This window comes from Rhinatrema bivittatum, chromosome 4, assembly GCF_901001135.1.
Source record: "Rhinatrema bivittatum chromosome 4, aRhiBiv1.1, whole genome shotgun sequence".
NCBI lineage: Eukaryota > Metazoa > Chordata > Amphibia > Gymnophiona > Rhinatrematidae > Rhinatrema > Rhinatrema bivittatum.
Window position 1 is genome coordinate 456,706,895 of NC_042618.1, and position 24,752 is coordinate 456,731,646.

The window sequence follows — 24,752 nt, forward strand, 5'->3', positions numbered from 1 at the left end:
TACTCCTATACATAAGTGCGCGTGTTTTAAAATTATCCTCTTAAAGTGCTGTTATGTGTGGAAAATCTGTGGACAATTTATTAGCATATATCGAAGCAATTTTCAAAAGACTAGTTACATGTGTAAAGAACATTTACATGCATAAAATCCAGTTAAAAGTGCATAAATCCTTTTGAAAATTACCTCCCCTGCATGTATGTCTATAAAATAAGTACAGAAAGTAAGCACGTCTTTGCATTGGAAATATTTATGCCAGCTGAAACATACTTGTGTACTTTCAGTCAGTGGCATAGCCATGGGTGGGCCTGGGTGGGCAGTTGCCCACCCAATTTGGACCCAGGCCCACCCAACTGGAACTGGAAGAGAAGCGCCGGAACTGCAAGGCCATCACGGGATCCCATCCCCACGATGGCAAAGAGGAGGACCCAGGCCCGGCGTGACCAGGTGTGCCATTTCGTGCATTTGCACAGTTATGGAGCAGCACATAATGGGAAGCGGCGGGCCGGCAGCAGGAGGAGAGGCTGTGGGTCAGTGGCTGTAAAGGCTCCACCGGTGGCCCACGGCTTCTCCTGCTGCCGTATGGCCCATTGATCTTCCTGCTTGGGGGGGGGGGAGCAGAAGCGCCGCAAACAGCTTGTGCTCCCTCCCCCCCAAGCAGGAAGATCGGTGGGCCATGCAGCCTGAACATAGCAGGAGGCCAGCAGCAGCAGCAGGAGAGGCCAACTGATCTTCCTGTTGTGGGGGGGGGGGGGGGAGGAGGGAGCTGTGCATGGTCTTGAATGTGTATGTGTGGATAAGAATGGGAGCCTGGGAGTGTGTGTGGGTGAGAATAGGACCCTGGGTTTGTGTGTGGGTGAGAATGGAAGCTTTAATATGTGTATGTGAGTGAGAATGGGAGCTTGAATGTGTGGGTGAGAATGGGAGCTTGAATGTGTGGGTGAGAATGGGTGCTTGAATGTGTGTATGTGTGGGTAAGAATGGAAGCTTGAATGTGTGTATGTGTGGGTGAGAATGGGAGCTTGAAAGTGCGTATGTGTGGTTAAGAATGGGAGCCTGGGTTTGTGTATGGGTGAGAATGGGAGCCTGGCTTTGTGGGTGTGGGTGAGAATGGGAGCCTGGGTGTATGGGTGGGAAAGGGAGTCTGGGTTTGTGTGTGTGGGTGAGAATGGGAGCTTCAATGTATAATGTGTGTGGATAAGAATGGGTGCCTGGATGTGCGTCTGTGTGTGTGTAAGAATGAGAGCCTGGGGAGGGGTAAGAAAGTGGGAGCTTGTGTGTGTGTCTGCAGAGAATGTGAGCTTGTGTGTGTAGGGGAGAACATATAAGAGTGAGAGCTTGAGTGTGTGAGGGAGTCTGTGAGAGAAAGCATGTGTGTTTGTGTGGAAGGGAAGAAGACAGTAGAGAAGAAAGACACTGAAAAGAAATTAGGAAATGAGCGACAAGGGAAAACATAGGAAAGAGAGACCAGGACCAACTGATTAGAAAAATACAGACAACAAAGGTAAAAAAATATATATATATTTTGAGATGTTAGCAATTTAAATATTGCAACACAGTAGGTGCAGGAAATTCACATAGTCCAATTTCCAATTTTTTGAAGATAAATTTATTATTGTTAATGTTCACACATGGCAACTCCACTGTTTATCATGAGTAAATTTCACACAAAGGGTCCCCCAACACGGAGCGCTCCCTGATATACAGTTTTGAGACTTATGACGATGTGTTGACATAGGTTTGTCCCTCCTGACACAGCCTCGGTGAAACACAGGTCTGTGTCGGGGGACCCTTTGTGTGAAATTTACTCATGATAAACAGTAGAGTTGCCATGTGGGAACAATAATAAATGTATCTTCCAAAAATTGGAAATTGGACTATGTGAATTTCCTGCACCTACTGTGTTGCAATATTGATTTTGGGTGCAGTTCCTGCTCTTTTACTTGCTGGATTAGCAATTTAAATATACCATCTTTGGGAATGTGCATTTCTTATATTTTTGTATTTTTCTCTTTCAATATTCCACTGTTCAGAGACTTTAGTTTCTCAGGCTTTCTATTTTGGTTTTATCTACATGTTTCTGTTTCTAATTTGTGGTCTCATTTCTATATTAGGAAAAGATCGGTCTCTGTTTTGCCTGTGTGTGTGTGTGACTGAAATGCAGTTTTTCTGCTAACGTGTAGGTTCTCTGTAGTAGTAGTCCAGCTTGTTCTGTTATTCCAGTAGGTGATGTATTAATGTTCTAGGGTGTAGTATTTGCAAGGCTGCTTTTTCATAAGGTTGCTGTTATTTGAAACCTGAGAGTCAGTGCTGTGACTGTATGGTATGGCAAGGTTCTAGAAGTCTTTCTTTGTGGGAGTTTGTGTTTCTTCACAAAATAGCAGTGGGGGGATAATTTTTGCTGCGGTGGCACCAGAATTTGAATTTTGTTTTTCATGTTAGTTGTAATGTGAATTGTCCTAGCTCTGCTCTGCACCTGTTCTGATGATTAATGCTATTTTATTGTAGTTATGATGATTTCTGGCTTTCTGAAAAGAGGATTCATGAAAGAATACATTAATTTTTGTTTTATTACATGATTGGATCTGATTGTTTTATTTGTTTTTTACACGATATACTTGTGCATTTATAAACTGCAATAAATCTAAAATAAATTCAGATTAATAATGAATTTTAATTCTGGTAAGTGCTTGAAATAATTGAGGTAAATTATTTTAAAGTTTCATGCATGATGCATAATGGCTGTTGCAAACTACTTAGAAAGCCATTGTAGGGTGCAGTATATGGCATTACTTATCAATAAGAATACAACTAGTAGGTCTCAGACCTGCATGCCAACAGCCCACTCATGTTAACCTTTTGCCCACCCAAAAAATCAGTTCTGGCTACGCCACTGCTTTCAGTGGAGAAGTACATGGTATTTTACAAAACTCTTGCTGCACAGTTCATAAAACACTATTCACACATAAAGGCATTACCACGAAGAGGTTTGAAAGTCAGACTCTTAATCCGGTTTGAGGTGTACTTTTATGTGAGCTGCAGAGCGGCATTCTGGGAGATGGAACTGGAGCGGAGTAAGCACTCTTGTGCATTCTATTTGATTTTAAAAAGTATGCATGTAAGTTACCCCACTTAAGTCACTGCCTTCTGAAGAGCGGGTGTAACTTTACTTGAGCTAACTTTACCCAAGGATTGTCAATGTGAAAAAACTTATGTCATAAGTTCACTTTAAAAATCATCAGTAAAGTCTTGTGCAAGCTGTTTGAAAATTAACCTCCTGATATAGCCCTACGGCTCCTGACATCACAATCTTGTGACCAGTTCTGTTCAGTTGCAACTTTAGGGAGGTCAGCGCGCATTGTGATATCATCAAGCTTTTTTAAAGCTGTGCTGCCATTGGTTAGTTCCTGTACTTACCAGCTGACTTCTTTTCTTGCTTTGTTTCCTATAGGGAAAAATTGTCTCGAATGTTTAAAGATGCTCTTAAAGAGAAATTCACATAACAAATATTGGGCCTGATTTTCCAATATCGCATTGGTAACGCATTAGGGGGCGTTACCAATGCAAATGAGGCTTCTTTCGTGCAGTGGGGAAACATCGCGGGCGGCGATGTTTTCGCCATTCACGAAAACATTAGCGCCGCACGCGATGTTTTCCCAGTGCACGATGATTCTTTCAGTCTTTTATCGCGGTGCACGAAATCATCGCAGGCCACGATAGTCCCAGACAGCCTGTTTCAGGCTCCCGGGGGGAGGGAGAGAGAGAGAGAGAGAGAGAGAGAGAGAGAGCGAGCGAGCGAGCTCTCCCCCCCCCGGGAGCCTGAAACAGGCTGTCTGGGACTATCGTGGATGGCGATAATCCTTTTCTGGCCCGTAGCGCAGTCCATAATGCGAAGTTGGAGTTGTAGTTATTAGCCGCGATAGCAGCCGCGCTAACACTGCGGCTGTTTCGCCGCACACGATACACAGGTTCCCGCTTTACATATGCTCCGCCCCAACTCCGCCCCCTGAATACCAAATGACTAATTTGCATTCGCAAATCGCGTTAACAGCTGTTAACGCGATTTGCGAATTTATCGCACGCGGTAAAGTGCTTGGAAAATGAGGCCCATTGTCAAAACTATGTGCAAAATTCTAAAGAAGGCATCATGAATTGTTCAGGCAATTCATAGTTTCTGGGACAACTTAATTTTTTTTCAGCAGACCTCAGAGATAAAAATACACTTTTTGGTCTAACTCATTCATATTTTTAGTAACAAATTTTGTTCTTAATTGCTCCTAGTGGAAAAACAATTTCTTTTATCCATTATCTGATGGACTCATTGAAAATATAACTCAGATTCATGTACCAATTCCTTCTGTGTTGTGGAAGAACTGGCAGACTTACTATAAAATAATCAATTGTTGATTCTTAGCATGTTTATTATGATTTTATATGTTATGTGATATTATTTTAATGTTTTATTATACTGTTTTTATTGATGCAATTATGTATGTAATGGTGTAATCCGCCTTAAATATGGAGATATGGTGGAATATAAAACTGGAATAAATAAATATATTCTTTAAAAAATCCCTTAAATGTATGTTTTTCACTCCATTAGTGCGTTAAGAAAAACATATGCAGTGTTTTAATCATTTGCTGGTGTTCAGGTCGGTGCACTTCCAGGTTGCAACAGGACAGACTGTTACTGCTTGGGTTTCAGTTTTTGACATTTTTTGACTTAACCATCACTAACCTCGAATGCCTACATGAACTTCTAGATTTCCAGGTCTTTTAACATTCCATTTTTTAAATTTTTTTTTTAGTTTACACATATCAGCTGCATTAAATCCACCAAATGTCCATGGATTTTAAGTTCCATATACAATTGTGCCAGAGAACTGAATTTTCCTATCGCATTTTTCTTTTCAGTGTTCGTATCTTTAGTTGTGATTTTTCAATTTTCTCCCTCTCCTTTTCCTTGACTTGTTAGTCCGATTCAACCTCTTCTACCTCATCTGATGATTATCAATATGTTATGGAAGCTAAACTACAGGAAATGATCTCCATACGCAGGAAGGTAGTCCTACTGGACTTTACTTTCTATTGCTAAATAGATACCATCTGATTTTAATTTGTGTTTTTTTCCTTTCATTTATTTTTATTCTTTTAATTTTCTCTTTATTGATAATCAACCATTTTGCAGTTTGGTGCTTCAGGAGCTTTCAAGTTTCCCATAGCAGGTCATGTTAAAACCCATACCCGGGTTGCATGTTCCATATGGCTGACTTCATGGCTCACAAACAAATCCAATGTTTTGCTGGTGCTTGGGTGTAACAGGCCTTTGTAGCAGAGACATTTCAAGCCATGCAGTTCAGCTGCCTGTTTCAATATGGTTTATTTTTTCGGAAACTCAGTTTGCAGTTAGCCATAGCTTGCTTCTTTGCCTTGATAACTATGCTTTCTAAATGTTCCCCCCCACGTTTACAATTCAGATCAGCTTTTCATGTTTTGTTACAGGCTGAAGAACGACATGGCAACATAGAAGAACGTATGAGGCACTTAGAAGCTCAGCTTGAGGAAAAGAATCAAGAACTGCAGAGGGTATATATGTGTACTGGTGACATTTCCTTATCTTTGCTGCTTGTAACAGGGTCCAAGTTGCCAATCTGGAAACCTCAATGGGGCATTTCTGTGTTTTCTAGAGGGCAGTGACCTCTTGTGAAAACAATCTAGAAGCCCGTCACTGATAGCTCTTTGTGCTCTGTCTGTGCACACAGTAAGAGCTAGCGCTTAACTACTACTGACATGATCATTAAGAAGTCAATACGCAAACCACTTTATCAGACTGAGTTTGAGAATTAGCCGGAAAAACCTGGGGGTTTCAAATTGTCCCCCTGCTGTCTGGATTAGGGGGCTAAGACATTACCTGGCTAAAACGTACCTGGATGAAAAAGTAGCGTTCCGGGAAGGGACTTAAATATAGCCAGATATCACTGAAATTCCATGCTAAGTGTAGTCAGGTAAATCTGTCTGTCCTCAGAGTAGGTCTAAAGTTATTCAGATGCATGTACCCAGATAATTTTATCCTTAACCAGCTATATTAAGACAACAAGCTTAACATACACACTTAGTTTATAATTATAAATTGTTACCGTACAATGATGGCACATAACCAATTTGTAATCTATACCACCCATATGTTTCATTGCTGTGCCCTTATGTAAACCGTTGTGATGGTTAGCCAACTTAACGACGGTATAGAAAAGTTTTTAAATAAAATAAATAAATAAATAAGTGAATACAAAATAAAAGAAAAATGTGCAGGCTTGCAGGTCCAATCCTCCAGCCCCCTAAAAATTAACTTCCACAAAGCACCTAAACTCCACCCCCAGGCCCCTCTAAAAGACATGAAAAACACTGTGGGTCTAATGGCCTGAGGAGTCTCCTCCTCCCAATTCAACAAATATATCAGGCCTCCAGGCTCTCTCCTCATGCACACTCTTCCCCCTCCCCCTGCATCCCCAACCTGAAAACTCCTTTCCCACCTAGCCCCCCTCCAAATCCCCCCGGGAGCACGGTAGGATCATAGCGCACCTGCTGGCATCCATATTACTGTCGGATTATTATCTGATACTGGTGCTGGTAGCATACACTACCAGCGTTGCTGTCAAAGCAGTGTCGGGTGTCTCTGGGAGTGCTATGATCATACCATGCTCACAGAGGCGTGGAGAATTTGGGGGGGGGGGGGTGCCTGGTGGGGCAGGACGAAGAGGCCTGGAGGCCTGATAGACTTACTAAATTGGTGGGGGGGGGGGGGGGGGGTAGGGAAGCTCCTTGTGTTATGTTTTGGTAGGGATGTGAAACTTGGGCCGAGGTGAGAGATGACTCCACCCACAGGGAGGAGCCCTGGGGGTCTCACTGCTGGTAGGTGTAGTTTCAGAGGCTCAGGACACAACTGTAAGAGAGACTTTATTATAGAAGAGAAAAGAGCAGAACCCGTGGAGCGGGGAACTGCAGTTAAAGAACAGTTCTTGAGCAGAACCCATGGAGCGGGGACTGCAGTAGAGATACAGTTCTTGAGCAAGGGTTATGCCCAGGGTGATACCTCAGAAATAGATATCTGGTAGTGGCCTGCAGCGCGGGGTACGCCAGACAGCCTTCTCAGTGATAAAGCAATTACCTCAGGTGTGCAGACCAGGTAGTGGCCCGCAGCGCGGGGTATGCCGAGGATGACTGTACAATGGTGGTGATGCTGAGGTAGTCAGAAGTGCAGAAGCTCAGAAGGTTCCTGAGGAAGTCGAGGCAGTAATCTGCATTGCAGGGAATGGTAAAGAGAATCCTGCTGAGGACAGCGCGGTTGTGGCCCGAGGCACGGGGTACACTGCAGGGAATCCCAGCAAGGCTTGGTAGAGTTGAAGTATGAAGAAGGTACTCACGAGGCGTGGTTCCAAAGGAAGACCTGAGAAGTAGAACAACAGGAGTTCAAAGGCAGGAAGGCCCTCCGAGGAGCGGATAGCCAAGGAACGTGGAAGAGCCCCCGAGGAGCGGGTATTCAGAGCGTTCACACAGCAAGCCAGGAACTGCAACCGAAGGTCCAAGTGTAGGGGATTCAGCAACAAGGAAACTCCTTGCTAACTCGTCAGTGCATAGGGCCGGTCTGCTTAAGACCAGGTAGCGAGACTACGTCATCCGGAGGGGATGCCCCCGAGATTCCCGCCATGATGTGTACATAGCTGGCCCATGCGCGTGCGCCTATGTGACTCCAGAAGCAAGATGGCAGTTGGCAGCATCCACGCCATCTCGGGAACGCCAGGGAGGACGGCGGTGACTGGCGGAGGCCGCCACTCATCCTAGATTTGATGGTGCAACAAAAAAAGAGGTGAGCATGAGAGGTCACAGCCATCTGCAACCAACAGGTGCAACACCTTGGGCCAAATGGCCTACAACATTGTTCAAATCGTTTGCAAGGGCTTGGGGGAAGGGGAAGTTCCAGTGCTTTTTCCGACTTAGGGCCTGATTTACTAAGGCTTTTCTCCCATTCTGTGTCTGTGGGGAAAATGTTTAGTAAATGACCCCCCTAAGTTACTTTTTTAGGGGGTTGCAGGATCAGGCCTGCAATTCTGAAAACCTTTCTTTATTGTTTGATTGTTTGTTTTGATTTTGCAGTCACTTATCCTGCTATGTTTACCCAGATAACCTTGGGCAAGAAGATTTGCATGTGATGAGCGCTATTGGCTACCCGCTCAATTGGATGTACATTTTGGATGCGTTAATCTCCGTATTGCATCGGGCATAAGTCTAGCACATCCAAAATGCACATCCAACCGCATGTTAAGCGGCATGCTCACCTGAGCGCCCAATAGTGCTAAACTCAAAACAAATTATCCTTCCCTGGACACAGTGAAGGAGTTTTACTCAATACTGGGGGCACTCAAGCATCCACTGAGCTGTCACCTATGCATTCAGGTACAAACATTTAGAACATATGATTGGGTAACAGCTGAATATCAGAGGAAGAAATGATATATAGATCCAGTGTTTAAAGTGACATGGAGTCATTTAGCTACAAATCAGTCTTCTAGAGGTCTTGGGGTGCATCTTAGTAAGCATAATAGGTAGAAGTATAGGACAATGGGTCATGAGGATTCCATATTTAAAGTATCTGGGAGCAGATTTGCTACATATCAGATAGTCTTCTAGGAGCTAGGGATCCTTCTTGCGAGGTGAGCTATGTTATGATTTCTAGACCAAAGACTGCCTCAAAGTGCCTAGTTTTTAGTAGTTCTCTAAAGATTAGTAGGTTGGGTGTTAGGCTGATGTTCAGAGGTAGAGGCGTTCTACAGAGTTGAAACTGATCCTGAGAAGGTTCTCTCTCATACTTGTGAAGCCCAGGTTTTTCATTTTCGGCACAATTAAGCAAGCTTGTGGTAACATGGTTGTTCAAGCAAGTTTACCCAGAATAAAAGGCCACCACACCGTTTCCAAAAATAGACCACTTTGCGTCTACTCTTTTCTCCTCATATTGAGGAACCATATTTTGTTATCCTCTCTCATCTCACATTGAGGAACCATGTTATTGTTATCATTTCTATTCTCTTCTACTTCTTGTTATCCCCCTCCCAGTTTTGATTTCCCTGTTAAAATGTAATTTCCAAGCTTAACCCGTTTGCTGTAAACCGGCATGATGTCCACAACTAATGCCGGTATATAAAAATGTTTTAAATAAATAAATAAATAAATAAATAAATAAATAAATAAATAAAACAAACGCAGAGAGAGGGAAGGTATATGTAGGGTGAAGCAACTGCTGAGAAAGTGCTAGGCACATTCTTTTGAAGGCCTTAAAGGCTAGTACCAGCATTTTGAATGTGACTCAATGGTGTACCGGAAACTATTGCAACAATTTTAGCATAGGAGTGATTCAAATGTAGTTATGTTCTAGGTAAATGGCTTTTTAATGTATCATTTTTGATCCATCCATCCATCCATCTTATTCTACTAAACTTCAAAGCAAGAGATGAAGATGAGAGTCGTCAAAGGGCTATCATGCTTGGTGACTCCATGTTGGTTAAAGGCACTTTGAAGCACATGTGCAGTGCAAATCATCTATTTTGGAAGCAGGTGATGCAGCTGATACAGTACTAAACATCTTTGTCTCCTAGGAGCTCTCTTTACCTTTTCTGCCTGATTTTCCTACCAAAGTCAAATGCCTTCTTTTAAAAGACAATGTTCAGAAAAGCAGTGAACAGACAACTTATTCGGCTAAAGTTAGACGAGATAAGGATCAATCCCCTTTCAGGCTGTCCTGAAATGGGATTGGTCCTTTTCACTGACAAGTGTCAGTGAAAAAGACCAATCACGAACAGCCCTGCCAGGAGGGTGGGGAGGGAGCTCTTGCCAGGCTGTTGTGAACGCCCAGCCACTCTCCTGGGCGCCCAATGCAGAGCGCTAGAGATGCACAAATTATCCATTGCACGCCCCTTTTAGCCCAGTAACTCACTTGCCTATTGAACTGAGCGCCCAGGAGAGGTGGATGTGCTCACATTCAAAAAACGTGCACCCAGTTTGGACACACGATTCTAATGCGATGATATTGCATCGGCCTGTTAGCGATTTTGAAAAGTTGGTTCCTATGCTTGAATCTGCTTTATTGTATGTACTTGAATGTAGACTCTAATTTGCTGAAATATGCAATGAGCTCTGCAAGTTGGAAAAGTATGAAATAAATAAATAATGAATGAAACCAACATCCAAAACTTGGTAAAGGCTGGAAATTTACTGTGTAGTCAGCAGAGCTCATGTCAACAAATTAAATATCTCATTGAAAGGAAAATATTTTTTACAGGCCAGGTTTTTTTTTTCTTGTAACAGTGATCTGGTGTAAAAATGTAGTTTTGATTTGAATTACTATTTGTTTCAAAATGAATGCTCATCCCTAGTATTTACTACCATAAAAGGAAAAAATATTATAGTAGTAAGCACTAGGGATTTGCATTAGTTTTAAAATGAATGGCAATCCAAACCAAAGCAGCATTTTTGATTCAGTTTGCTTTATCCTGAAACAAATGCACAATCCCTTCCAAAAATCCCCCAAAATGCCAGGTTCATTCATTTTGGAAAATACTGCTGGGTAGTTATTTTTGCTTTGGGGATTCATGTTTAGATATTTGCAGTTAGGGGGTCGATTTTAAAACCCGCACACGCGTGTCCATGTGAGTGCAGTTCCCGGCGCACACATGGACGCGCCGATTTTATAAAATGCGCGCATCGCCACGTACATGTTATGAAATGCAATGATGATTTTAATATCGGCACACACATGTGCGGGCAGGTGTCCTCTAATGTGCGCAACGGGGGGGGGGGGAATTTTCTTAAGAAACACGCGGCGACGCAACAGGGCCTTCCCTAGTTCCCTATCCCCCTAACTACCCCAACCACCCTTCCTACCTTTACCCCTCTCCTCCTCAATCCCTAACCCTTTCCTAGCTAGTTTAATTTTATTTTGTTTTCATACTTACTGCTCCTTTGATGTGGCGGCCGGCTGCCGGCGTGTGCTTCCCCGGGACAGGGCCTAATGGCCGCTGTCCCCAGTGGCCCCCATCCTGCCCCTCTCCTCACTTTTATGTCCATTTAGGAAATAAGTGAGCCAAACAGCTGGAGAGGCTAGGTGAGTGTTGTTAAGCTGTTAAGAGCTGAGTGACTGTTAATAGACTGAAATGTTATTGGTTCATATTCATAATGCGGGCTGTCATTTTGTTCCCCTATCTGTATTATAGGGTCAAGAGGCTATTTTGACTAGGGTCTGTGCAAGACGTTTGGGCATGGCCTTAGATTCAGGTTTGGCCTTGGATCAAAATGTTACAGGGGCAGTTCGGGTGGAATGTTATTATTTGCGGCAGGTGAAAAGCATTTGCCAGTTTTTCCCCCAATCTGACTTTGTTTATATGCAGTTGTTAATATGTTGCGTCCTCATACTTGGGGTGGCCTGCCCATAGTATAAGTAAAGTTGCAATGGGTTCAAAACATAGCTGCTCGGCTGTTGGTTTGGGTGGTTACCCCCATTTGTGGCACCTACAGTGGTTGCCAGTTAACCAGCAAATGTTTTGAAGTTCAGGTTTTGGCATTCAAAGTACAAAATGCCAAGACCAGAACTTTAGCCTATTTAATTAAGAGGTTACCCGGACATCAACCAGGCCAGGTACTCTTGTTCCATGTAGTGAGTTGCTTGCGATTGGTGGGCTATTCTAGGGCTCATGCCCCTGCCTTTTTCCTGTGCAGTTCTACAGATATGGAACAAACTGCCAGCTGGACTTTGCCAAGCGGGTGATTTAAAGCTGTCCAGATAAAAATTAAACGCTTACCTATTTCCTGTAGTAAAGTAAATAGCATGAATTGTGGCTTTGTGGTAAAAGGAGAGGGTTTGCAGATTAGCTGGGGGTCCTGTTGGGTTTGTTATTGAAGGTGTTTTTATTATGAATGTTGTATTGTAACCTGCTCTGGGTGTCTTTGACAGGCCGGATAAAATATTGAATTAAACAAATAAATAAATAAAATAATAACAAAAACTAAGTTTAGGGAAGCAGTTTATCCATATTACATAGTAACATTTTTGCCTGTCTCAGTTTTATTTGTCAAAGGAAAATTAAGCTTTTCTCCTGAAGCCTAATGGTAGTTGAAGATAGGTATAAACAACCAGAAGCATAATTTAATTTATGGACAAAATAAATGTGTTAAGCGCCCTTAGAGGGCTGCACATTTTAGTTGTGTGAGCCCTGCATAGGTCATTATGAAGATGCCTAACCATGTGGTTTTCTCTCTTCTGGTACTAAAGGCCAGGCAAAGAGAGAAAATGAACGAGGAACACAACAAAAGACTGTCTGATACTGTAGATCGACTTCTGACCGAGTCCAATGAACGTCTACAGCTGCATTTGAAAGAAAGAATGGCAGCACTAGAAGATAAGGTAAGTTAGACAGCATGCTTAGGAAAGAGCTTGTAATCCATACAAGGGAAAGAGCACGGATGTACCGGCTGAAAATAGTCGCTGGTTTTTCTACTCACTTGGAGAACAGGACAGCAAACAATGTAGGGGTCAATTTTCAAAGTGATTTAGCCAGCTAGATCAAAGCTTTTAAAAATTTGCCGGTGCTGAGCAGCTGTTTTTAGCCAGCTAAAAAATGGGTGGGTCCTGAGGCATGGTTGGAACTGGGCGAGAGCAGCCAGCTAGAGCTGATTGTAAGCCGTAACCAGCTATGCTGAATAAATTGTAAGCTCCATGGAACAGGCACTGTCTCCTATGTGTATCCGTACATAACAGCACTGCGTATGTCTAGAAATGATAAACAGTAGTAGTAGTAGTAGTAGTACTATGTTTGGCCTGCTAACTCAAGGCACGTGAATTGCTGACCTAAAGATAACTGGTAGTGTCTGGACCCTTGCAGCTCCGGTGCTCAGCAGTAAAGAAGAATGAACAGCCCTTCCCCCAAAGCCCTGATATAAGCATTTTCTAAACTAAGACCTGAACAAAGCCCAGATCTTCAACCCTCCCATCCAGCACCTAAATCTGTCTAGAAAATATCCCTTGAAAAGAAGGAAGTGGTCCGGTTGCTGTCGGTAGGAGGTGCCTCCTACCATGCCATTCGGACCTCTGCATTGGTGGTGGAGGGGGAAGGGAAGAAATTGTTACGTCTTTAATGGATCTGGGTGCCGGGAGGGAGGAAGATGAGGATGAAGGATTTCTTTTGATGTGTTTGGTGGGAGGAGGAAGAGAATATCATTGGCTTGGTGGTGGTGGTGGGGGGGGCATTCTATGAGTGGTCTTATCTAACTATTGTTGATCTTCGGTGCTAGCATGCTAAGCTGAGATGCTTAAAACTGAGAAAGCTGTGTCTAGCTGGCTAAGTTTTATCCACCTACAGTTATGATTTTAAATTAAAAAAAAAAAAAAGATCTAACCAGCTAGGTCTGGCTGAAAATCAACTTAACCAGCCAAAATATGGCTAAGTCAGCCAATCCAACACCATTTTGAAAATTGACCCCTCAATTCATAAAGTTAACTTGCTTAGACAGCAACCTCGGGTACTTCATTTTTGTCCATTTTCACATTTATCAATTTCTTTCCATTCTAGAATATTTTAATTCAAGACTCTGAAAGCTTCAGAAAACAACTAGAAGAATCATTGCATGATAAGGTGACATGTTTTACATTTTTTTTTCTAACTTTACATTTTTGCTGTTTTAAAAATACACCGACATTGATCATTTATTCGTATCCATCTGGCAGGTTACTGGAGCTGCATTATCTTACCAAAGATGTATATATGCATACGTGTGTGTGTGTGTGTGTGCACATATTGTATATATATATAAATATATTTATACACACTCACGTGCACACACGCACACACCTTTGCATATATGCCACGATTTAATTCACATGTTTGAATATAAGAGATGATGTTTGAATAATTGTATCCTTCAGCACTCCCTTTTATGTCCTACTACACATGGAAATATTCATTAATCTGGAAATGTAAAAAAAATAGGTCAAAATTTAACGAAAAGAAAATATTGGTATATAAAGATCAAGAAATCCTGCTTGCATTCATAGAACACTTCACTAGCCAACTGTACAGGCCTCACAAACGTTTTCCATTTATACGTCTTCCTGATTGATCCATAGTCGGAAATTTCATTTATTTAATTTATATTCTGCTTTTTCAGGCACTTCAAAGTGGATTATGTTCAGCCAGTGTAGGGGTTTCCCTCGTCCCCAGAGGCCTCACATTCTAAAAGCCTGATTTACTAAGGCTTTTCTCCAATTCTGTGTCTCTGGGGAAAATGCTTAGTAAATCAGGCCCTTAATTTGTAGCCGAGGCAATAGAGGGTGTAAAGTGACTTGCCGAAGGCCACAAGGAGCGGCAGCGGGATTTGAACTCTGGATTCCCTGGTTCGCAGCCCACGTCTCATAAAGGCCAAAACTCAAACCAGTGGCACGTGATGGCCGGCTTCATGGAAACATTTTTTTACTTTTTACTACCTTGTTTTTCCAGTATTCAAAATCTCATTTGTTTTCTACTTATCTCCCTCTTCCTCTTTGTTCAAATTATTTCTGATTTCTGCCTCCTCTCCCTGAATGTTTAAAGCGTTCCCCCCGTTTCATCCTTGTCTATAAATGATCAGGTGATCATCAAGTCATGGTAATTACATCGCAATTATTGGAAAAAAGCTAGGAAAACAAACTCCCTGTGTCTATAAAATAATTCTGAAGTGCAGAAGGAAATGAGGTTTAAGATAGGGAGAGGACCCTAATGCAGAGCTCCCTGGTCTGCTGTAATCCCACTGAGTGTTTTGAAAACAAAAAAAAATGACATTGGTGGATCCCAAGTAAGGCGGTAACTTTTAAACAGGTGCACGGGTGCACATGTGCAATAGTTCGTAAGCCCGTGCTCAGGGACGTGGCCATTTTATAACATGCGCGAGTTATAAAAAAACCTGGCCACGCACACAAGTGCACGCAAATGCTACTTCTACCGCATAAGTGGGGGGATTTTAAAAGATTCGCACGTGATGACACCATTACCAGTTTTCCCAGTTGGTTCCCAGTTCGCCCAGGTAAGGAATAGGACTTCCAAACCTCCCTAGTTCAATGGCCTCCCTTCTCAAGAATCCTGTTAGCCCTGTCCCTTAAAACCCCGCTGATCTATTATCTTTATTTTATAACTTGCATGTCATCCATGGCAGAAGTATAGTTACGCAGCAGGGGACCCCGGCATGCGCCTGTGTGCGTAAAGATTTATGTGTTAAATTCAAGTTAAAAGCCTATGCCCCGCCCAGACCATGCCCACACCCCGCCACGTTTTTGAACATTTTGTTTGTGCGTGCAGCAGCAAGTATTGCGCGTATCCAGCCGGCTTTTAAAATCTGCTCGGCGCGCCAGCCCGATTTGTGTTTTGACGCATGCTGGGCTTTCTAAATTCGCCTTTAAGGTGATATTTCTCCATTTTGAGAATAAGTTGTTTGCACTGTGCAGGCTGCACATTAAATTAGGACCAGCATGAAAGACTATGAGAACGTTAAATCAATAAAATAGGTCTTACATTTGTATGGTTGTGTGTTGTATTGGATTCAGTATGTAAGTTGTTTATAGGGAGGATAATTTTCAAAGGGACTTCTGTCTGTAAAAGTGTTTTACGTGCAGAAATGGCCTTTTACAAAACAGGTAAATGTATGCATGCGTGTCATGTTTGCATTTAGGTTTACTTGGATGGGAGGGAGGCGTTCCCAGGGACGCGGATGGGGGAGGGGTTCGTACTTTTGAAAATGCCCTTACTTTCGCATTTTAAAAAGCGTGTGCCCAAAATTTCCGGACATAAGTTCTGTACACAATCAAGCAGGCACAGTTGTGTGTTTATAGTTATTTGGAAGTAATTTTCAAAAAGGAAAGAGTACGCTTGTGTGCATGCATTTCGTTTGAAAACTGTGTTTGCCATATAATGAATACAGACTGTTACGACTTTGCACCCTGTATGTTGATGTTTACAGCGGGGGGGGGGGGGTTTGCCAGCTTTACGCACCGCCCTGAAAGTGTTATTAAAAATGTTTTAAATAAAGAAACATTGGAAGATGTTAGAGCGGAATAGACAACAGACGAGTACAAGAATCATATATTTTGTATTTCGAACCCTTATTTCTGATGGTTCCTTCTAAAAGATGCATAGCTAGCCAGTTGTGCGTGTTGGGTGCCAGTGATTGCAGGCAGTAGTAGAGCCTCAGTAAGCTGGGCCTGCTGCCAGTGTAGCTGATCTCATTGGGCAGCTGCTGTGCAATGTGCTGTTTTCTTTCACCAATGTATTCCCTGCCGAAGCCTGGATATGTTTATTTCTTACCATTCTGTGGATGCCCTTCTCCATTTTATATTGTCTTTTTTTTTTTTTGCATCACATGACTGCCTCTAATTTGCTTGGGAAGCTGAGAGATTCATGTTTATGACTGTCCCCAACTTGGTGAGGTCTCCACTTTCACTTCCACAGTAACTTCAATTCCCATTAAAGCCTACAGTGAAAAAGGTTGTGCTTAAGCAATCATTCTCCAACTTTTCCACAGAGACAGAAACCCAGTTTTTCTTTGCTTTGAGTATTTCCATGCATTTCTAGGCTGCTTGCAGCTCTATAGGGATGGGTGGATGGGGGGGAGGAGCAATGCTTCCCTTATTTGCATACACTTTAATAATCAGATGCACCTGCAGTATATACAGGGCTCACTGATTGGAGGATGCCTACATGAAAGCTGTTACATGGAGCAGGTACCGCTGTGTAACTGGGATGTGAATCGTTTTTTGACGATTTAAAACAATCGTCAGATATATATTTTAAATCATCAAAAATCGTTAAGAGTCGCGATACAATAGAAATTCCCCCAATTTATTGTGAAAAATCGTAAATCGGGGGAGGGGGGAGGGTGGGGAAAACCAGCACACCAAAAAAAACCCTAAACCCACCCCGACCCTATAAAACGAATCCCTTACCTTCCCCCACCCTCCCGAACCCCCCCAAAACTTTTTACGAGTACCTGGTGGTCCAGTGGGGGCGCGGGGACCGATCTCCCGCTCTCGGTCCATCGGCGCCATTTTGGCTGCCACTCAAAAATGGCGCCGATGGCCCGATAAAAAAAAACCCTACCCGACCCTTTAAAAACGACCCCTTAGCTTCCCCCACCTTCCCGATCCCCCAAAACATACCTGGTGGTCTAGTGGTGGTCCCGGGAACGATATCCCGTTCTCAGGCTGTCGGCTGCCACTCATAAAGATGGCGCTGATGGCCCTTTGCCCTTACCATATGACAGGGTATCCGTGCCATTGGCCGGCCCCTGTCACATGGTAGGAGCACTTGCTGGCCGGCGCCATCTTTAAAGATGGCCGCCGCCATATTTAAAGATGGCTGCCGCCGTCGTAAAGATGGCCACCACCATCTTTAAAGATGGCGCCGGCCATCCAGTGCTCCTACCATGTGACAGGAGCCGGCCAATGGCATGGATACCCTGTCATATGGTAAGGGCAAAGGGCCATCGGCGCCATCTTTATGAGTGGCAGCCGATGGCCTGAGAACGGGAGATTGCTCCCGGGACCACCACTAGACCACCAGATATGTTTTGGGGGGCTCAGGAGGGTGGGGGAAGCTAAGGGGTCATTTTTAAAGGGTCGGGTGGGTTTTTTTTTTATCGGGCCATTGGCGCCATTTTTGAGTGGCAGCCAAAATAGCGCCGATGGCCCGAGAGTGGGAGATCGGTCCCCGCGCCCCCACTGGACCACCAGGTAATCGTAAAACATTTTGGGGGGGTTCGGGAGGGTGGGGGAAGGTAAGGGGTTAATTTTAAAGGGTCGGGCCTCACTACAAAAAAAATAACGATGTGAATCGGAACCAATTCCGATTCACATCACCCACATCACCCACGATCAGATTTTTTCTCCCCTCTAACCGAATCGTGTGCCCGATCGTTAAGACGATCGGGCACACGATTCACATCTCTATGTGTAAGCGCTACGTTCCCAAAGATGGAGCAAAGCAATGTACCCAGTGCCTTTTATAGACATATCCTCCATCCAAAGCCTTAAGGGGGGCAATTATATCTCCAGTGCAGAAAGTGACTTGCTTTGGCCGTGACTGTTTCCCCAGTGCAAAGCTTTGAAACCCCTGCACTTCCATTTTCCTTTTCTTTTTTTCCCCCGAACAAAATGTTATGTGCACAGATAATCTGAAGGATGTTCCATTTTCAGGAGAGACTGGCAGAAGAGATTGAGAAATTAAGGTCTGAGCTCGATCAGGTGAAGATGAGAACCGGTTCCTTAATTGATCCTACGCTGTCCAGGTAATTCTGCTGAATGACTGCTCTGTTGGAACTACAACCTCTGTCAGGAGTTTCGCTAGGAGATCCTTTAGGAAGAAACTGCTTGTTTTTTCTGAAAACAGAGAGGGGCATCCTGCCATACCTACAGCACAATGAAATGTCTGTAACTTAAAACAAGGGTTGGTCTTCCTCTTTCTGCTTTATGTTAACAATGTGCTTAATTAGTACATAATTTTCCCAATGTAGGACATGTCCACTGGTAAATGCATTTATTGGATCTATCCAGCAGGTGATGTGAGGCACCGTCAGTCCTTGGACAAATATCAGTTCAAGGTAGATTTTGCTATTCATGGGAATAATACATTGTCACTAGAGATATGAAGGGGTGATTCTGGACTCTTAGCTGGGCAGCTCTTGAGAGGTACTGGCATGGTAGGGATGTGCGGGCATGGGACGGACTGGTTTTCGTTTTATTTTTGTTTCTTGATTGAGCGTTATTTCTTTGGTGTCATTTTGTTTTGCTGTGATTTTTTGGGGTTTGACTGTGTACTCTTGGCGGCGCGCTGTAAAAGCTGGCTGCTTTTTCTGCATAATAAAATGTGCACATTGTTTTCTTGCCTGACCTAGCCCTGTCCCGGGAACACTTCCACTACAATGTGGGTAAAAGTACGCACACTGTAGATCTAATTGATCCTCCACTGTCCAGGTAAATATATGGTGAGCAATTTTGCAAATAGTGTGTTTACCCATCTAAGGAGCCATTTGCACTGGTAAAAGGTTTTTGGAAACTGCTCTCATCATTTATGAAAATGAAAATCCTTGATAGGACAGCAGTCATTTGCTTCTCCTGGGGGTCCTGGAGCTTAGTGGTTGGTGTAGATGAGCAGACTAGTTAGGCCGTGTAGTCTTTTTCTGCCATCACATTTCTATGTCCTGTCTGTAACTGTTGGGTAGGACCAAAGGCAATTGTCATGACATGTGCCAGACATGACACTTGGATCAGATCAGCAATATAATATTAAGCGTAAATCTCACTGGTCTAATGGCCACGCCCATTCATCTGCTTCAGCGTTAGTATAACCCGCTTTTCAGTGGGCAACCTGAATACAGGGGTACCCTTCTCTTGCTTTCTTTCTCATTTCTCTCAGTCCACTGACCCCGTGTGCTGGGGTTCTTTCCAGAAAGAAGGAGGATTCAACCTCCTGAGCCCAAGGCACATATCAGGGACACAACTCAGTCTCTCAGTTTTTTTCTCAATCATCTGTAGTCACACTTGGGATGCCCTCCAAGAGATGTGTGTGGGTGTGTGTGTGTGTGTGTGTATGTGTGTGTGTGTGTGTGTATGTGTATGTGTGTGTGTGTGTGTGTGTGTGTGTGTGTGTGTGTATGTATGTGTGTGTGTGTGTGTGTGTGTGTGAATTTTCCTAGACAGGGGAGGAAATCATCATCAAAGAAATAGATATAGACATGCCTATGGGTTTGTACCCTGGAGGACCTAGACATTGTCCCCAGACCTCAGACACCACACCCTGTGCCCTTCTCAGATAAATCCTTGTTTTTCCCATTGCACCACAATCACCACAATCACCACAACAGGCAAGAACAGTTGATAACTTTTACTAATAACTGAGGTGTAAATCAGTAAGTTCTGGGAGACAAACGAACCCAGAATATTAAAAGGCATATAATAACAGGAAACTTATTAATCATTGCAAGAAGCTAAAAATGGCAATTCTCACACTCACTATAGCAATGCAGGACAATACAATGAATAATAACTAAGCATACTGCAGATATAAAATTGGCAGCAAGTAATTGAACTAGGCAAAGAACATGAGCTTTGTTAGCAAAAAGAAAACTTCAGAGATTAAAGTCCTCCTGAGCAGGACCAGACTCCAAAACAAAAAAACCAAAAACTCTCTTCGCAAAAAAACAAACAACGGTACCAAAATGTCTCTTCTACTCTCACAAAATCATCCCTTCCAGACCTTGGGGGTGTACAAGCCAAGGATAGGTCTTCTTCCCTTGGATCAGGCTGTTGGGCCTAAATTCAGGATGACTACACCTCTCTCCTGCCTCTCAAAACTCCAGCATGAAAGAATGTCACACGTGTTCCTCGTCAGGGCTGGTCTAGGCATCTTCGGTCTTGCGCCACCCCCCTCCTGGTCATGCCGACACCCCTCCCCCCGTTTATGCCCCCTCATCCGAAAGAGTGGGGGCCGCCGCCACTCTTTCGCGAGTGGCGGCGGCCCCCACACGGCTTGCGAGCGGCGGCAGTGGCAAAAAGGAGAGGAGATTCAAATCCCCAGCTCCTCTTTGCTGCTGCCGCCGCTGGTCGGCGCCCTAGGCCCCAGGCCTAGCTCACCTAATGCTTCCACTGGTCCTGCTCCTCGCATATTGCTGCTTTTAAGGCGCTAGCCAGCCAAATCCAGTCAAGCCTCTCTGGAGATGCCCCTAAGGGATGGTCAGCAAACTACCCTTCCTAGTTTATTACCTACTTTTACCCTTGGGAAATAAAGGATAAACAGAAATATAACTATAATCACAATTTCTAACGCATATATAAACAAAGGCAATTCAGAACTTATAAGGACAAATGCATGATAAATTTCCCAAAAAATCACAGCAAAGTACAATATTATAGACTTCAAATGCTTGGCACCTATATGAGTCAAGATAGAGGAATCATTCAAAGCTTTTAGAGAAATGCAAGCCTTACACCTCTTTCTCAAAATAGAAAATAGTCCATAAATCTAAGAGATTGAGGAAGAGTGTTTAAAGTGTGGGGCTGTCGCAGGAAAAGGATCATTGCTTAGTTTCCATCAATTTGAAAGGGGTAAGCTCTAGTAACACTGGTTGTGAAGAGCAGTTGGTATGGATGCAGAGAAGATACCCTTCAAATAACTGCGTACAGCGGCATATACATGCATATATGGCCCCACATGGTTTTTATCATAGTATTTTATAATGCACGCATAATATATATACACAATTTTATGAATGCACAGCATACTCACCTATGGAGGCTTATGGACAAATATGTGCAATGCATTGAAACACGTATGTTGATGCATTGAACATATGTACTTTTCCTACCTATTTTTAAAATATACATGCGCATATTTTACATTGTGAAAGTAAAGCTGGACTTACTCTTGTAAATCTCGATTTACATGTGTAAGTTGGCCAGTTTTAAAACATATGCATCAAGGACATTGCCATTTTTACCAATGAATCCACCATTTCTCCCAGACCTTCACAGGTCATCAAGAACGTCCTGCTTCCTCAGCCTGAGCTCCCTCCGGTTCACCCAGACCTCCCACCTCGTCAGTACTTCACAATAAACATGTTTATTTAAAAGAATTTACACCAGATAATTAGCAGATTTAAAAATATGCAAGTAAATTGGAAAATGTATGCATGTAAGTGTCTTCTAAAATAGTAACTTATGTGCAGAAGTGTTGGTCCTGCCTGGAATGCAGCATCAGAGCATCAGATTCAGATTTCTTTTGGCATAAGTGACAGTGGGCAGGATGAAAGATTCCTATTGGACGTAAGTTCCAGTAGGATGTACGTCCCTCTGCCACGCCTTGTGACCTTGGGCAATTCACTTGCCCTCCATTGCCTCAGGTACAAATTTAGGGGACCTTTCATCAGAATGCATTAGGGCTTTATCGCGGGCATTAGGGCCAAAACGCATTTGATAAATATCACATTGCGAAATGCATATGCAAATTTGAAAAATGTATTCAAGTTGGAGGAGTAAATGCAAAATGAGGGCTGTTTAATGTTGGGTGCGATGATGTAACGCACACCATTGTGGGCTTTCACGCCAGAAATAACTACTCCTTTTTTCTTGTCGTTATGCCTGCAATAGCTGTGCGTTGTGACCAAAATGGGATTTATCGCAAATCCTGGTTTGTTTGTTTTTTTTTTTTGGGGGGGGGGGGGGGGGAGAGAGAGAGAAAGAGAGCCTGTGTGGAGGTCCACTGATTTTTGAACTATTTATACCACTGTAAGAGGGGGCACTAGTAACTCGGGGTGAGGTTTGTGGAGTGGGATGGGTTCTGAGGGGTAATTTTACATGCACACTCATACGACGAACAGCACAGTTACCATCAGTGAAGATTGAATGTGATTTGGAGGGAGGAAAGGTGAAAGAAGGCTAGAGTTGTACCATGTTCTCTCTACCTTGCTTGATTGCAGCTAGGTCTTCCAGAAGCCACCCCCACCCCCACAAACCTCACCCCGAGTTACTAGTGCCCTCCCTTACAGTGGTATAAATAGTAAACCTTTTTGTGAGTCTCTACAGAGGTTCTCTCGCTCTCTCTCTCTCTCTCTCTCTCATGCAATAGAAAATAGCTATGCAAAGCAGTACTGGGAAAATTGCCCTAACCATGCCCCCTTTTTTTTTATTACAGGCTATATTTATTGCAAATTGATGATTCCAGGCTGTAAGCCTTCTGGGGACAAACCTACAGTACCTGAATGAAATCTGCTTTGAAGTGGCAAAAAAGCAGAATATAAATCAAATAAATAAGATGTTGATAGAGGCTTAACTAGTCACAGAAAACATGCATGCTATAAAATTTAAAAAAATATAAATTATGGAGATATTGCCAATCTACCTTATAAATAGGCTCTGACCGACGGCCCGCAAATGCGCAGTAGAGAGCAGCTCTACCGCGCATGCGCGGGCGAGCACGTCGGTCAGAGGGGAGCGTGCCTGAAAAAAAAATGGCTCTGGGAGGAGCAGGAGCGGCGGTGAGGAGCAGTAGCGGCGGCGGCGGCGAGGAGCAGTAGCGGTGGCGGCGCGCGCGAGGGTGGGAGGGAGGGCAGGAGGGACACCCCGCCAGAGATCTTCCGTCTGCCGGTTGTGGATGAGCTGAAAGGGGAGGGGATTGAGAGAGGGGGTGTGACTGAGGGGAGGGAGGAGAGAGTGAGGGGGAGGGAGGGAGGGGAGGGGGGAGGGAGAAGAGAGTGAGGGGAGGGGGAGGGAGGAGAGAGTGGGGGGAGGGGAGGGGGAAGGTGAGAGGGAGGGAGACTAGAGGGGGGAGGTGAGAGGGAGGGAGGGAGAATAGAGGTGGGAGGGAGAATGAGGGGGAGGGAGTGGGAAAGAGAATGAGTGGGAAGGAAATGGACCGAAAATTTTTTTTTAAATGTAGCCCGTTGTTACAGGCTTAACGGCTAGTATATCTATAAATTCTCTAGTATATCTGAAAATGTTATATATTTTGAATGCAAAAGCTTTAATCAGAAATATGAACAATATGAGAATGATCTACAGTCTTGGGTGGAAATTTTGTATTGCCTTTCTGGTATTCATTGCTTCTCGCTGTTAAAAGTATCTGAAATGAAGGACATGCTCATGTTAGGTCTAAAACAGTTTTGAATTATAATAATGGACTTTATTAATTGTTTCTCATGTGTTTGTGTACCTTAGTATATTTATGGATTTTTGCACAGCGATGTAGCTAATTATTAGAGATGTGTATCGTGTGATCGATCGTCTTAACGATCGATTTCGGCTGGGGGGGGAGGGAATCGAATTGTTGCGGTTTTGTTTTTGTAAATATCGTGTAAATCGTAAATCGGGGAGGGCGGGAAAACCGGCACACTAAAACATCCCTAAAACCCACCCCGACCCTTTAAAATAAATCCCCCACCCTCCCGAACCCCCCCCAAAATGTCTTAAATTACCTGGGGTCCAGTGGGGGGGGTCCCGTTGTGATCTTCCACTCTCGGGCCACGGTTGCATTGATAGAAATGGCGCCGGCGCTACCTTTGCCCGCTAAAGGGTCGGGGTGGGTTTTAGGGATGTTTTAGTGTGCCGGTTTTCCCGCCCTCCCCCTTCCCTTCCCCCTACTAATTATCCTAAATTGAGCAAGTTAGTGAAGGCCCAATTTGACATACCTGAATTATTCTTCTTTAGCTAAATTCTTGGAAAAGAGTTGGTGTTGTTTTTCAAAGGATTATGTTTAGATCCAGGTGGCACTTATAGATGCCAAGTATGGAGGTCCTTCAAAACTTGGTTTTAAAAGTCTCTGATTCTAAATTAAATCCTTTAAGCAAATATGGTAGCTTTGAGGAACAACATGTTTAATGATACTCTGTACATTTTTTGCAAGCATAGATGGTGTTGATAGACACACCTCTGAGTATCTGACAGTATTAGAAGCTCAGTTTATTTTATCTCTAAGTCCTTCCTCAAAAAAAACAAAAAACAGCACTTTCAGGCAAGCACCGCATTGGTCTCTCATGAGACACTTTCTCCTCCCTTTTCCAACACACTCAACATGGTAGCCTTAGTCAAGTGGCCTCCAGCTTTTCACCTGAGGCTTTTTAAGCTGTAATATTGAATTCCTGGCAGTTCAAGTTCTTTCTTGGTGCACTGCTTATAAAGGACAACTCATAAAAGCCAATTA

The 24,752-nt window shown here is 43.5% G+C and overlaps 1 protein-coding gene across 4 annotated transcripts in view; it reads left to right on the forward strand.

Annotated features, from left to right (window-relative positions):
• Positions 1-24,752, forward strand: part of PPFIA2 (PTPRF interacting protein alpha 2) — a 440,428-nt gene that overhangs the window by 319,100 nt on the left and 96,576 nt on the right. For all 4 annotated transcript variants that reach the window (XR_003856007.1, XM_029597099.1, XM_029597100.1 and 1 more), the window contains exons 9-12: positions 5,500-5,583; positions 12,314-12,445; positions 13,611-13,673; positions 18,257-18,348. Coding sequence is in view for 3 of the 4 variants with exons in the window: in XM_029597099.1 (XP_029452959.1) it covers positions 5,500-5,583; positions 12,314-12,445; positions 13,611-13,673; positions 18,257-18,348 (371 nt within the window). In the remaining variant the exon portion in view is untranslated. The remainder of the gene's footprint in view (positions 1-5,499; positions 5,584-12,313; positions 12,446-13,610; positions 13,674-18,256; positions 18,349-24,752) is intronic.